General features: G+C 47.3%; 1 protein-coding gene across 1 annotated transcript; it reads left to right on the top strand.

Annotated features, from left to right (window-relative positions):
* Positions 1–4,132, top strand: LOC127293102 (BTB/POZ domain-containing protein At1g63850). The gene is made up of 2 exons (XM_051322657.2): positions 1–1,227; positions 3,692–4,132. The coding sequence occupies exons 1-2, from the start codon at positions 76–78 to the stop codon at positions 3,968–3,970; spliced, it is 1,431 nt and encodes a 476-aa protein (XP_051178617.1). The 5' UTR covers positions 1–75; the 3' UTR covers positions 3,971–4,132.
* Positions 4,133–16,161: the final 12,029 nt, after the last annotated feature.

Raw genomic sequence — 16,161 nt, 5'->3', positions numbered from 1 at the left:
ACTCTATCGCCCTCATCGAGCATAGCGGAAGGAACGGGAAACAATCCCCAATTCCCAAACACCGGCTCGCCGGCAATGTCCCTCCGCAAGCGCCAGCGGTCGGCGAGCAGCTCCCGCCTCGCCACCCTCTCCTCGCCGCCGTCGCCTCCCCGCGCCGCCTCCTCCTCCGCCTCCTCGCCCCTGCTCTCCTTCCCCAAAGCCGACCTCTTCCTCCGCCTCCACCTCGACCCCTCCCCCTCCCCCGACGACGACGACGACTGCCACCCCGCCCCCGCCCCGTTCCTCGACCTCCACGTCTCCTCGGCCTCCCTCAACCGCTCCCGCTACTTCGCCGCCCTCCTCTCCGACCGCTGGTGCCCTCCCCCATCCTCCTCCTCCTCCCCGGCCGGCCGCCTCTCCCTCGCGGTGCCCGTCTCCTCCCCCTCCTGCCCCCGCCCCTTCCACGCCCACGTCGAGGTCCTCCGCCTCCTCCACACGCTCGACTTCGCCGGCACCATCCGCGCCCCCGCCGACGCCCTCGACCTCCTCCCCGTCGCGCTGCAGCTCCTCTTCGACGCCTGCGTCGAGGCCTGCATCCGCTTCCTCGAGGCCGTGCCCTGGTCCGTGGACGAGGAGGCGCGCGTGCTCGACATAGCGCCGCTCCTCCCCGCCGACGAGGCCGCCGACCTCCTCGCCAGGGTCTCCCTCCCCCCCACCGCCGCCTCCGTCGCCGCCGCCGCCGCCAGGTCCCCCTCCGAAGCCATGCTTCACGGCCTGATCCACTCCGCCATCCACGGCCACCCCGTCCCCGCCGCCACCAAGGCCTTCGTCGCCATGCTCCTCAAGGACTACCCGTCCCGCGACTGCGTGCACAAGGTGCTCGACGAGGCCTTCCTCTCCCGGCTCGACACCGTCAAGGAGCTCATGGGCAAGTACGCCAGCCCCGACTTCAGGATCGCCGTCGACAGCGACGAGCGCGAGGCCATACAGAAGCTCAACCTGCACTCCGCGGTCTTGAACGTCAAGCATCTGCTCTGGCTCATTGAGAGGATGGTGGATATGCGGGTGGCTGACAACGCGGTTAAGCTCTGGAGCGAGCAGGTTGCACTCGCTGCCGATTTGCAGAAGTTGCTCACTGATGCTGACATGTGGAGGAACATGGCCCCTGGGCTCCCGATGCTCGTCACCAGGTGCACTCTCAGGCTCGCCAATTCAGTTGTCATTGGGGAGACGCTGGTTTCTCGGCAGGTTAGTCTGCAAGATGATACTGTTTATATTGTGTGAACTTATCGCTGTGTTAGTACTTGTTCTTCTGAAATATGCTATGTTGATAAGTGTCACAGTTCAGATCATGACTAGTTCTGAACTTCCAACATGATTTGCTTCTGGGGTAGGTATAGTGGTAGTTCTGCTTGCTTTGCTCCAATGGTCAGGGTAAATATTGATATATTTCTTAGTATGTTGTTATGTGACAGTAAATGTTTGGTACTAGCTTGTATGCGGGCATCATCCCATGCTATATTTGAATGACTTAACTCTTGTCTCGGCTTCTGCTATGATCTATGAATGTAATGCTTTCATCTGTAGACATTAACGGCTTCTGATGTTGGCATATTTCAATCTTTCACAAAATAGCAAAATTTTACTCCATTTTCATAGTCGAGGCATAGTTTTCATTGTGAATACTCCCACAGCCATACGGTTTCATAGTAAAAAAAAAGAATACTCCCACAAAAGGACCATAGGTTCAAATTTCTGTAACCTCTTTGTGTTTTGTGCTGGTTGCTTGTGATTTACTTTAGTCACATTTTTTTTTATAAGAATGACTATATTATGTATTTATGTTGAGGTGCCATGTAGCACATGACAGAACCAGGAGAACTGTTTGACGTATTAATGACCTTGTGCTTTATTTGCATTAACTGGTTTCACCAAATGGATCATTATGAATAGCAGATATGGGTAACAAGTTGAAGTTGTTGCTATGTGTTCTATATTGGATTGATGTTTCATTCTGAAACTGTGATTGGTGATGCTTGCATTACCAAGTACGTATAGCAAATGGAAACCCTATGATGACCTGGGAGTCTGCATGTGTTTTAGGGGTGGATTTATAAGAACTTTGCTGGTAAGGGGCTGATTTGTAGATATGTAAGCATCATTTGTGCTGGTAGAGAACTGGAGATGGTAAGAGTTGAAAGAAAGGTATCATATTATAACGTAGGTGGAATGCATTGAGTAGATATTTGGATATGCATAAACCCATTTTGAATACCAATGGAAAGCTTTTCATGAGGATGAATCAAGATTTGGGTAATTCATGCCCATAGGTTAATTAGAAGTTACTTATATGCAGCTCAGTTGGATGTTGCAATACTTACTAGCAAGTGGTGAAGCTGTCATTTTGTAAAGCAGGTGGTTACGGCGACTTTCAGTGCTTCTCCCTGTTTAGCTTTTATTTTAGGCTTTAGCTTAACAAGAGTGTACAACAAAATATTTTCTAGCAATGCGCAGGCCCAGTAAAGTTAGCCTAAAAATATTTTGTCAAGCTGTGGCCAACTCTTTTACCTCTTTCTTTAAGCCTGCCAGATCCATGGGCGGGCACAGAAATTTTTCAATGGGTATTCAAAGTAAAAAAAAAAACATACAACAGAAAAAAATATTGCAGTAAGGAAGGTTTGATCCCATGACCAAAGGGTGTTCTTTAGCTCGCTCTAACCAAATAGAAAGCCAACTTCTTGTATACAAGAAAGAATCAGATTATGTACAAGAGTAAACAGGAGTTGATGACCTTTTCATACAATTTGAAAAAAGTTTGCCAAAATTTTGGGTATTCAGCTGAATACCCATGAATACACATGTGCCCGCCTCTGGCCAGATCCATCTGTTATATGTAGGTCGTGGATTAGATGGCTAGCCAAATAGAATAGTTGGATGGGATTTCTGGTAATTATCCTAGCAGATCTCCTAAAATGCCAAGCATCATGTTTTCATTTCATATAAAAGTAGAAGCTCCTTGTGATATGCTCAATTCACATGCTTATGGGTTTTGCTCCTTCCTTTAGTTTAGACATGTCTCAAAAGAAGTTTGTTTCATGGTAGATTACAGTATTTAGTTTGCTGAATATGCTACTCAGTAGGTTACTAATTACATGTTAGATGCATGGAATGCTTTGTTGGAAATGCTATCTTAGGAAATAAAGTCTTTCTGATATTTAGCTTACGGTAATAGTATGTGAATAAATAACAGAGTGGAAATGTCTCAAAACTCTCGGTTTGCTCTGTGCATAATTCTTGTGATATAACTCATTGTACATAGTCTGTCCTTGGTGTTATCTGATCCAGTAGCCTTCTGCTTCTCCGTCAACTCACAAACTTGTATATTTTCAAGTGTCATGCCAGACCTTCCAATTATCTGTTTTTATTTTATCACTCACATGCTAGTATCATTGCCTTTCATTTTCATTCCTCCACCTACTTTGGCCTTGATGAGCACCCAATACACCTGTGTGTGCAGCCTAATTTTGGGGGAGTGAGTATGCTTTGGAAGTTCTATTAGTTTGACGCATTTGTTTTCAACTGTTCAAGTGATGTTTGGAGTGAGCAGGTTTTAAAAATTCTTGTAGCTCTGTTCTCAGATTTTCTATAGAAGCCCATCGATTTTGCATTTCTTCATGCTTGCATTATGTTGTTGAAACATTCTTTTTGTCAGGTGAGGATGAAGCTCGTCAGAAGTTGGCTTCCTGTCCTAAATGTCTGCAGGGACATCGCTCAACCCATGCACAGCGGATACAAGTCAACAAACTGCCAAGAGCTGGAGGAGACATTTCTTCAGATCATCTCTACGTTGCCTGTCCAGGACGCTCAGGAGCTGCTGCAACAATGCCTTGGCTTCTCTACTCGCAGCGTCGATGACTGCCAGCATTTGGTCGCTGCCTTCAAGACATGGTTCAGGCGTGCTGCAAGGGCTCCACAGGGTGGGGAAGACTGAGAGATGGAACTGCTGCTCATGTTTCGGCACAGCGTATGCTTCATTGTATATTGGAACCTGTAATTATGTGTAGGCTTCTCTGAATAATTTTAATAATGTTTACCCTAGTGTTGCCTTTTTGTAAATATTTTGACGGAAGATATTTGACTGTGCATTGAGCTATCCATCACCCATGGTCCGCAAGGTGGGGAAGACGGAGAAGGAACTGCTGTTGAAGTTTCCAACAGTGTATGCTTCATTGTACATTCGAACCTGTACTATTGGATTTAACTGTGACTGATTTGTACAGTACATGTTAGCCATACTCTTTTCATGTGACACATGGTGGAAAACAGCGAGCAGAAGAGATCTGGATCGTGTCTTGCTTGTGGTGTCATTATGTCTTCGGTTGTGATCCTTCTATTTTCGAAAAAAATGGAAAAAATATTTACAAGTTTCTAAAATAGTTCTAAAAATTATGGACGCCAATGATGTATCCTACGAGCATGACACTAATGTCACAATTTGTACAAAGGTTGGAGTATATGACAATCATGCCATAAATTGTTACTACAGAATGGAGCGTGGCATGCAATGAATGGTTGCGTTGTAATGTAGTACTCGCCAGAATCTTTCAACGACACCATATCTCAAATAAAAGAGCATATATATATAAAATCTATGTTGACAAGCAATACATCAATACCTAGTTTGCCAATATATATACCTTGCTCTTGATAGGGCTTCTTATATCATTTGCTTGGTTTACTGGCAATATGTTTGTCACCGGCTATACAATCTTCATATATTAATAAGAAGGAGAGGTATCAGGAACATCGGTAACTCCTACATATATCCCCACCTTAGATGGAGAACATACCGATGGACTGGTGATAAAGATTCTAGTACCGGGTGAAGAGTTAGGCCCTCCACAGTGGAGGCGGTACCCAAAACATCAAAACGTTTGCCATGTCATTAGCGATGCCCCAAAAAAAGTTTTGGCACCGAGCTCACGGGCTGTCCGGGTGTGCCAGTATCTTAGAAAACAACAGGCCCGACATATGAATAAAGTACTTGGCTAAACCAACATGCATCCATTTTTTTTTGTGATTTCTTGCCCACGAGCTTGTGTTGACAGATTCTCGATCAAAGTTGATCGACATCATTGTTTGGTGTTCTTACATACCTGCAAAAACAACAATGAACTAGTACTAATAGCTCCAGACGTTATCGAACTACATGTGAAGTATGTAGAAGCTAAAATGGATAAAAATATCCAGAAACACTGCAGATCTTGTTATTCTAAATACCGTTTTGGTGGATGATAAAAAAATAGCATCACAAGGATTGCAACTTTCAAGTCAAGAACTAGCCTTCTTCCGGAAATCAATTTATCGATAGAAGGAAGACACAGATCCACTAGCCATCAAAAAATCTAATATTCCTTCACATGACAATACTCTGTTATTAAATCAATTCTATCTAATATGTGTACATGCTACTTTTTAATCTAGTTATATATAATGAGCTTAACACAACACAACAGGGCTCATGACATTGGCATTTGCGTCGTACTAATTAAGGATGGCAGTGGGGTCACATTCCCCCAATCATCACAACATGGTGAAATCTTTGTTAGAGGATTGGTGTTGCTAGAATGGTTCCCCACAACATTATATGGATACATGAATCCCATGCTATATGTGACTTAAATTCATCTCAGCCTTTGCTATGATCTAGGAATGGAATGCTTTTGCCTGTAGACGTGGACTCGTGATATTAATCTTGCAAAAATAAGAAAAATGTGCTCTGTTGTTAATTGCCGAGGCATAATTTGCATGGTGGATACTGCCACATAAGGGCCAGACACTCAAATTTTGGCAGCCTCTTCGCCTTTTCTGCTAGTTTTTTGTGATTTAATTTAGTCACATTTTATATAGGAATGCCCAAATTATGTCACTAACACAAAGCGGTACTAAGGAAATCCCATTCAGCAATTGCAACCTGAAAGCCCAGAGTTAAAATTCACGAGCGCCGCTGATGAGCCTCGACAGAATTGGCCGCACGCGAACTGACATTCATAGGACACGCTGAAATATGAATAACCATTAGGGATGTGTGTAGGCCACTCCGGCCACGGGTATTCTATTTATATTCTTTTATTGATGCAGAACTATGTGGTTGATTTATCGATTTATCTCGGATTTAGAACTTCCACCGTGTAGTATGGATAAAGGCGCCCTAAATTTCTCCATAGCCACCTCTTTATCCCCAGCAATGCCTCGGCTTCTCTACTCGCAGCGCGGATGACTGCCAGCATTTGGTTGCTGCCTTCAAGGCATGGTTCAGGCGTGCTGCCAGGGCTTCACAGGGTGGGGAAGACTAAGAGATGGAACTGCTATTGAAGTTTGCAGAGTGTGTGCTTCACTGTACATTAGAACATGTAATTATCTGTAGACCTCCTTGAATGATCTTGATTCTGTTTACCCTAGTGTTCCCTTCTGTATATATTTGACTATGCATTAAGCTGCCGATCGTTGTCTAAGATAACAGCGGCTAGTTTGTACTGCATATATTAGTCCTATCTCCGATCGCCCTATGCTGTTCATGTGAAACATGGAGGAACGCGAGCATACAACATCTGGATTAACTTGTCTTGCTTGGCGGACTTTGAGTTATTGATTCTTCATGTTTCTCTAGCTACATCATTTTCTTCCTTCGTTTGCTCAATCAATTGAGGACTTTTAAGTACCCTTAAATTAGCACGGACCCTTCATTATCTCTGATCGTTTTCCTCTTTGTCTCCTCCTCCGCCACAATCTATATCCTATTATCCCCTACTATATATTCAAACTAGAGGACATCCGCAAGACCAAACATCAGCCATGGCTCCTCCCTCGCCGCCTCCCTTCTTCCTGTTGGCCCGCCGTGTCGCTACCTACCCGCCAGGCCACGGTATTCCCCAGGGCCATCCACTCACCTCTGAATCCAAGATCGCGTTCGGGTTCGAAGATCAAGACGAGGCCGATTCGATGGTGCGGACCATGGAGCTACGATCACATCTTCCCGATACAGATCTGGCCTCTGTCACCCTCCACGGCGGCCACAACTACTCCTCCGTCAATGCAGCCGACAATGACCTGATTCTCATCGCATCTGCCTGTCCTGATGTTTATCCCCCGGATATCCTTCTCATCTACGACGCCATCGACAGCTCGCTCCGCGTGATCCCCTCCAGCCCCTACTCTCACCCTCCTATCAGTACCAATCTTATTCTCGTCGCGCGCCGCGACGATGACGAAGACGACAGGTCATACGCCCTCGTCTCCCCGGGTACCGTTCGACAGCAGCACGTTCTCTTTCTGTTTCTGTCCACATCCAACTCCGCCTCGCCGTGGCACCCAAAGAAGGCTAGTTTCCCCGACCATTGGCTCCCCGATGATGGTGTGTTCGAGGCCCGAGAAGTGTTCTCGTTTCGCGGCCGTGGTTACTGGGTGGATCTCCTCTGCGGCGTCCTGTACTGTGACTGCAGCCAAGTACTCTCCGATGACATTGATTGCGTGGACATCCGCTCCCTCGACCTTCCTCCGGGGTGCAAGATGTGCTCGGGCGGCGACAGAGACGAAATAGCACGGGTGAAAGCCTTCCGAGCCATGGGACCTGTTGGAGACTCGATCAAGTTCGTCTCCATCGACGGCTACCTTGAGCACGCTGATCTCAACGACTGCAAGGTGAGGCTCTGGACGCTCATGGCAGATACTACGAGTTGGGCTCTGGAATACGAGCTCAAGTTTGTGAGCCTGTCGGAGTTCAAAGGGGATTATGTGCCACCGGAGATGGCACCGATGTACCCCTTCCTTAGCACACACGAAGACAATGTCATCTACTTTGCACTGGGCAACGTAAAGCCTGGACGGAAGACCTTCTCTCCGGACAAGCCATGCTGTATGCTCCGTGTAGATTTGCACAGAAAGATTGTCAAGGTCAAGAAGATCCCAGTATTGCAAAGCATGACCGTGGCCAGTTATCTAGCTGTCTCCGGCAATGTTGCGCACAAGCTGCTCGCTGGAAGTTGCCAACTATCTCATGTTGAAGATCTGAATCCATGTCCTGCTGATTACACTGCTTCCTGCTACTAAATGCTTTCTTTCATCTCAACTATGCTGTTCATATTCCAAATTATCGTATTTAGGATTTAAGATGCAACAACATAGCCAAATAAAATAGTTGGATTGGATTTCTGGTAATTATCTTAGCAGATCTCGTGAAAGCACAAGTGTTTTCATATTATATGAATGAAGAGTACTCTCCCCCATTTGTGATATGCTCAATTCACATGCTTATAGGTTTTTTCTCCTGTTAGCATTAACATGCCTAGAGTTATGCGTGCTTTCTCCTACTCATTTTCACATGCTATGTGGTGTCACTAGTCAAGCCGTATCTCTCCATCCTTTTGTTTAGATCTGTCTCAGTAACACTGAGTAAAAGATGTTAGTTTTATGGTAGGTCACAATATTTAGTTTGCTGAATATGCTACTCTGTAGGCTACTAATTACAGGATAGATTCACTGAATGCTTTGTTGAAAATGCTGTCTTAGGAAATAAATTCTTTCTGATACTTTGCTTAAGGCAATATGTGAATAAATAACACAGTTGAAATGTCTCAAATTAAATGAATTCTCGGGTTGCTTTGTGCATGATGTTTGTGAGAGAACTTATTCTTGATAATCTATCCCGAGTATTATCTAATCCATTAGCCTTCTAATTATCAGTTAGCAAACAAACTTTTGTATTTTCAAGTGCCATGCCAGAGCCTGGAATTATCTGGTTTTATTTTATCACGTACATGCTAGTATCCATTGCTTCTCATTTCATTTCCCTTCCTCCGTCTTCTTTCACCTACATGGCAACACCTACGCTTGCGAGTTCAGCCTAAATTTGGGGCAGGGGAATTAGTATGCTTTGGAAGTTCGGTTAGTTTGATGCATTTGGTTTCAACTGTTCACGTGATATTTGGAATGAGCAGGTTTGAAAAATTATTGTTGCTCTGTTCTCAGATTTTTTTTTTTGAAACGAAGGCAAAAGCTTTGCCTTATCTATTCATTAAGAAGAAAGTGTCCAGTTTTTTTTAGAGGAAACCGGGCAAAAACCGATACAAGTAGGGCCAAGCCCACTCAACAACAACACAACAGTGCCACGTCCACTCTCGTCGACGACACATCGGAAACCGCAAAAGGACACCAACCACACAAACACAACCAACGGTCACCCGCTCCACCAAACTACCTGATCTCCAACCGCTGTCAAAGAGAAGAAGCCGTGTCTACTATGGGAGGAGCAGACCCGGGACGCTCCCACAAAGGTGAAGAATCATGCATCCATAAGACCATGCGCCAAAAGCGGTGCCCGACACACCGACGACCAACGTTGAGAGTCACCTCGTCGCCCACACGACACAAGGTCGAACACCCTCAAAGTTGACAGACACTCGGGGCCGCCGTCCCGACATTCCGCTGCTCCGCCACGCCCTGCGCGGTCAACCAAGACAACCACCTTCCGGGGCCACCGCCCCGACTTACCGCCGCTCGCTCTCGAGCTGCGATGCCGCACGAACAAACAACCCGTAGCCCAAGCTACCCAGGGCAGTCAGCCGCAGACCACGGCCATCACACCAACTCATCCGGGGCCGCCGCCCCGACATAAAAGTCCGACCGCCCACTCTAGGACGCGTCGACCGAGCCGACCATACCGCTGCACAAGCGGCACAGCATTGCCACCCAAGCCATGACGAGTCGCAGCCCTACCTCAAAGGGCCACCACCCGCGATGGTTCCCGAGGCCGCCGCCTCGACGTTCAACCACCATCCGGAGCCGCTGACCCGGCGTCCACCATCCCCAACTCAAGAGAAGTCGCACGCAACTGCTATAGCTGACTCACCAAGACGACGCCCGCAAGAGGGAGGTGACGTTGGCGCCATCGTCGCCCGCTCCCGCTAACCGGAGCTTGGGTCTTCACCCGGAGAGCCCGAGCCATACTCAACAGGAGAGAAAGCCCACGATGATGCCTCCAAGAAGGGAAACGACGTCCGCAGACGCCGCCATCATCGGCACCGACTGAGGGTCAGGGCAGAGCTTTCGCTCGAAACTACTCCTCTCCCAGAGAAAGGCTCGCTAGGCAAGGAACACACGAGAGCGCCCAAGGCCGTCGAGCAAAGCAAAACGTGCCGCACTTCTCCGTCGTTGACCACCACACTCCTCGAAGCGGTGTCCAAAGCAGCACCTCACGCCGCGAAGGAACCCGCCACAAAACCACCAGCTGCCACCACGACGCCGCCGCGTCGTCATCCTCTTCCGCGGCACACCGCCATCACCACGGATTTGCAGGTGCCGGACGAAGCAGCCACGCCCCAACCAGCCTACCACACGCTGTGGCTGCCGTGGTGGCCACCAAGACCACCAGATCAGTGCCTGGAAGCCAAATCCGTGGCCTCCACGCAGGTCCCACGCCAGGGATCTGCTGGCCGGCCGCCACAAACACCACTGCGACTCCGGGGCTGCCGCCCCGGCATGCCTGCGCCGGTGAGCCGTCGTCGTCGCGCAAGCCAGCGCCTCAGCCCGCCCCGGCCCATTGGCCCGAAGACGAGCACACGGAAGCGGCCAGCTGCCGCAACGCCGCCGGTACCGCCCAGCGCGCGAGCATCCTCCCCTTGCCGGCCCCGCGCCATGCTCCGCCGGAACCCGTCAGCTTGCCGCCGCCGAAGACCCGCCGTCGCCCCGCGCCACGCCGCCGCGGGAGAAGAGCCGCCCATCCCCGCGTCCACCGTGAGCCCTCCCCGCACCGCATTTGGAGGTCGGGGCCACCGCCGCCGCGGCAAGGCCGGCGCCAGCGGCGGAGGAGAGACATCGAGGGAGATCGAGCCGGCGGCGCGCTGGGGTTTCCCCGTGCCGCTCAAGCGGAGCGACGCGGGCTCGTTTTCAGTTTTTTCGCCCAGCAGTTTCTATGTTCTCAGATTTCATATAGAAGCCTGTCGATTTTGCATTAGTTCATGCTTGCATATGTTGTTGAAACACTCTTTTTGTCAGGCGAGGATCAGTGGCGGACCCAGGAATTTGTGGAAGCCTAGGCGCGCCATAAGGCAACTAATTTTTAATCTCCTCTAACACATATCAATATCACATAGATTTAAATGTTCACAAGTTCACAATAGACTGCAATACATTGAAATGTTCATATGTGTTGTTGAGGTTGAGCACGACGAGCTGACGCATGCCGCAGCCAGAGCTGCCATCTGCCCGTCTAGCCGATGCTTGTGGCCGTCGGGTGCAGCTAGGCCTAGGACAAGAGGTGGACATATGATTCACATCAAAACCCTCATCACTGCCATCCACTTCATGTCTTCCCCTTTTGGAACAGAAACTTCATCGATGTCTCCCCTCCCATGAGGTTCAGTTCATCCAGCGAGGGCTAGGACCGAGATCGCTCTGCCGCCACCCCATAACCGCATATCGTTGATCACTTGTGCGGTAGGAGAAACTAAGGAAACCCTAAATCCCAACTTAAGGAGACAAGTCTTTTTAATTGACTAGCGAAGATTTTTTTTTAGGAAAGCAGAGTTAAGATGTCAATCATGTAATCAAATATACTCCCCTGTCGCATGAATGTTATCTGAGGTTTGTCAAAATTTGATGTATAAATAATGTTTAGATGCATCCAAATTTTAATAAATCTCAGGCAACTTTCATAGGACAGGGGAGTACAAGCTTTTGGAGAAAAATAAATGTATACGTGCTAGCAAGGATACATGCCCACTTCAACTGACTTAGGCTAGCTACCTAGGTAACATTGATTTTTTTTCAAAAAAAAAAGAGCAGCAAAGCAGCGTGCTGTGTCTTGGCGTATTTTCCATTGGGCTTTCTTCCCGGTACCTAGGAACTCTTGGTGCTTGCTCCGAGGTTGCTGGCCAGCATGCTCGCTATCTAGCCTTATTCTGTTGTGGCTTGGGCCACACAAATCATTGGTGAGCTACGGCCAGCTCAGCCTTCGGCCCTTCAGCAGCTCCGCCCCGGTCGAGTCAGTCTCACGAGTCATGACAGGCACAGACGGGAGTGAATGCCGGGCACGCCAATCAAGCAGTAGCTTTTCCGACACTGGAGTAGTGGAGTCCGTCCCACGCAAGCCTGGGCACGCGCTCGGGCAACAGGGACGGTAGGTCCGCCGGTTGTGAGGATGAAGCTCAACAGAAGTTGGCTTCCTGTCCTAAGCGTATGCAGGGACATCGCTCAACTCATGCACAGAGGATACAAACCAAACTGCCAAGAGCTGGAGGAGACATTCCTTCAGATCGTCTCTAATTTGCCTGTCCAGGACGCTCAGGAGTTGCTGCAACAATGCCTTGGGTTTTCTCCACTTGCAGTGTGGATGACTGCCAGCATTTGGTCGATGCCTTCAAGACATGGTTCAGGCGTGCTGCCAGGGCTCCACAGGGTAGGGAAGACTGAAAGATGGAACTGATATTGAAGTTTGCAAACAGTGTGTGCTTCAGTGTACATTAAAACATGTAATTATCTGTAGACCTCCTTGAATAACCTTGATTTTGTTTACCCTAGTGTCCCCTTAGGTATATATTAGACTATACATTAAGCGATCCGTCGTTGTCTAAGATAACAGCGGCTTGTTTGTACATATTAGCCTTATCCTCTTATTCTCTTCATGTGAAACATGGAGGAAGGCGAGCATACCAGATCTGGATTAACTTGTCTTTCTTTGCCGCGTTCTATCATGCGGTTTCAATCTTATTATGTTTTGTGTACTCTGCCATATTCTTGTACATATCTGCAGTGACTAAGGAGAGCATATGAGATCTGGATTAACTTGTTTTGCTTTGCCAACTTTGAGTTTTTGATTCTTCAGGTTGCTCTAGCTACATCATTTTCTTCCTACATTTGTTCAACCAATTCTCTTTTGCTGAGGGTCAGTTCCTAGAAGAGGGATTCTCCTTTTTCTTTTGAGGGAAGAGTGACTCTTCCTTCAGTTGCCACCGTGTGTTGTTTCTCCCTGCCATCGCGTTTCTAGGCCTGTACTATGCACGCTGGTAGCCTTGCACTAGTCCTTTGACTTGAGACAAGTGAAAGACAATTGAGAGCTAGTGATTAATCTTCGCAGATGTTAAATCGTATGACAACTGCCACCAAATTATATCGATTTTTCTGCAAGTGATGACCCACAAGTATAGGGGGTGTATCGTAGTATCTTCGATAAGTAAGAATGTCGATCCCAACGAGGAGCAGAAGGTGTTGACAAGCAGTTTCGATGAAGGATTCACTGTAAATGCTCACAGACAAGTATTCAGGGGGTTTTGATGTAACAGCTGAATAAAGTACGAGTAAGTAAAGTGCGAGAGTAACAATTGCAGCGAGTGGCCCAATCCTTTTTAGCACAAAGGACAAGCCGGGTTGTTTACTTATAATGACCAAACGTTCTCGAGGACACACGGGATTTTAGTCTAGTGCTTTCGCTACATACGGCTAAATAATCTTCATTGTTATGATAAGTGTTGTGTGGATGAACCTATGCTAATGTACCGCCCTTCCTAGGACTAATACATACTTGTGATTATACCCCTTGCAAACATCCGCAACTACAAGAAAGTAATTAAGAATAAATCTAACCACAGCCTTAAACTCTGAGATCCTGCGATCCCTCCTGCATCGATATACCAACGGGGGTTTAGGTTTCTGTCACTCCGGCAACCCCGCAATTGGCAAACGAGTACAAGATGCATTCCCCTAGGCCCATAAATGGTGAAGTGTCATGTAGTCGACGTTCACATGACACCACTAGAAGAATAACACCACAACTTAAATATCATACCATTGAATATTACTCAACCATAGTTCACTACTAACATTTAGACTTCACCCATGTCCTCAAGAACTAAACGAACTACTCACAAGACATCATATGGAACATGATTAGAGGTGATATGATAATGAATAACAATCTGAACATAAACATTGGTTCAATGGTTTCACTCAATAGCATCAACAACAAGTAGAAATAGATACCGGGAGAGTTTCCCCTATCAAACAATCAAGATCAAACCCAAATTGCTACGGCGGTGACGAGGTGCTGCGGTGGAGACGGCGGTGATGATGGTGGAGATGATGATGATGGTGATGGAGATGATGTCTGATACGTCTCCAACGTATCGATAATTTCTTATGTTCCATGCCACATTATTGATGTTATCTACATGTTTTATGCACACTTTATGTCATATTCGTGCATTTTCTGGAACTAACCTATTAACAAGATGCCGAAGTGCCGATTCTTTGTCTGCTGTTTTTGGTTTCAGAAATCCTAGTAACGAAATATTCTCGGAATTGGACGAAATCAACGCCCAGGGTCCTATTTTGCCACGAAGCTTCCAGAAGACCGAAGAGGAGACGAAGTGGGGCCACGAGGTGGCCAAACCCTAGGGCGGCGCGGCCCTGCCCTGGCCGCGCGGCCCTATGGTGTGGGCCCCTCGTGCCGCCTCCTGACTTGCCCTTCCGCCTACTTAAAACCTCCGTCGCGAAACCCCCAGTACCGAGAGCCACGATACGGAAAACCTTACTGAGACGCCGCCGCTGCCAATCCCATCTCGGGGGATTCAGGAGATCGCCTCCGGCACCCTGCCGGAGAGGGGATTCATCTCCCGGAGGACTCTACGCCGCCATGGTCGCCTCCGGAGTGATGTGTGAGTAGTCTACCCCTGGACTATGGGTCCGTAGCTGTAGCTAGATGGTTGTCTTCTCCCCATTGTGCTTCATTGTCGGGTCTTGTGAGCTGCCTAACATGATCAAGATCATCTATCTGTAATTCTATATGTTGCGTTTGTTGGGATCCGATGAATAGAGAATACTTGTTATGTTGATTATCAAAGTTATGTCTATGTGTTGTTTATGATCTTGCATGCTCTCCGTTATTAGTAGATGCTCTGGCCAAGTTGATGCTAGTAACTCCAAGAGGGAGTATTTATGCTCGATAGTCGGTTCATGTCTCCGTGAATCTGGAGGGGTGACAAGAACCTCTAAGGTTATGGATGTGCTGTTGCCACTAGGGATAAAACATTGGTGCTATGTTCAAGGATGTAGTCACTGATTACATTACGCGCAATACTTAATGCAATTGTCTGTTGTTAGCAACTTAATACTGGAGGGGGTTCGGATGATAACCTGAAGGTGGACTTTTTAGGCATAGATGCATGCTGGATGGCGGTCTATGTACTTTGTCGTAATGCCCAATTAAATCTCACAATACTCATCATAATATGTATGTGCATGGTCATGCTCTCTCTATTTGTCAATTGCCCAACTGTAATTTGTTCACCCAACATGCTGTTTATCTTATGGGAGAGACACCTCTAGTGAACTGTGGACCCCGGTCCAATTCTCTATACTGAAATACAATCTACTGCAATACTGTTCTACTGTTTTCTGCAAACAATCATCATCCACACTATACATCTAATCCTTTGTTACAGCAAGCCGGTGAGATTGACAACCTCACTGTTTCGTTGGGGCAAAGTACTTTGGTTGTGTTGTGCAGGTTCCACGTTGGCGCCGGAATCTCTGGTGTTGCGCCGCACTACATCCCGCCGCCATCAACCTTCAACGTGCTTCTTGGCTCCTACTGGTTCGATAAACTTTGGTTTCATACTGAGGGAAAACTTGCCGCTATACGCATCACACCTTCCTCTTGGGGTTCCCAACGGACGCGTGTTGTACGCGTATCAAGCACTTTTTCTGGCGCCGTTGCCGGGGAGATCAAGACACGCTGCAAGAGGAGTCTCCACTTCCCAATCTCTTTACTTTGTTTTTGTCTTGCTTAGTTTTATTTACTACTTTGTTTGCTGCACTAAATCAAAATACAAAAAAATTAGTTGCTAGCTTTACTTTATTTGCTATCTTGTTTGCTATATCAAAAACACAAAAAAAATTAGTTACTTGCATTTACTTTATCTAGTTTGCTTTATTTACTGTTGCTAAAATGGCTACCGCTGAAAATACTAAGTTGTGTGATTTCACAACCACAAATAATAATGATTTCTTATGCACATCTATTGCTCCACCTGCTACTACAGCAGAATTCTTTGAAATTAAACCTGCCTTACTGAATCTTGTTATGCGAGAGCAATTTTCTGGTGTTAGTTCTGATGATGCTGCTGCCTA

Source organism: Lolium perenne, chromosome 4 (genome assembly GCF_019359855.2).
Source record: "Lolium perenne isolate Kyuss_39 chromosome 4, Kyuss_2.0, whole genome shotgun sequence".
NCBI lineage: Eukaryota > Viridiplantae > Streptophyta > Magnoliopsida > Poales > Poaceae > Lolium > Lolium perenne.
This window is presented reverse-complemented; position numbering and strand designations above follow the sequence as displayed.

What these genes read in the sequence shown, in the direction of transcription:
- LOC127293102 (XM_051322657.2), top strand. Translation starts at nt 76, where the DNA reads ATGTCCCTCCGCAAGCGCCAGCGGTCGGCGAGCAGCTCCCGCCTCGCC. An exon ending in AGACGCTGGTTTCTCGGCAG is followed by an intron (nt 1,228 to 3,691) that starts GTTAGTCTGCAA and finishes TCTTTTTGTCAG; the next exon opens with GTGAGGATGAAGCTCGTCAG.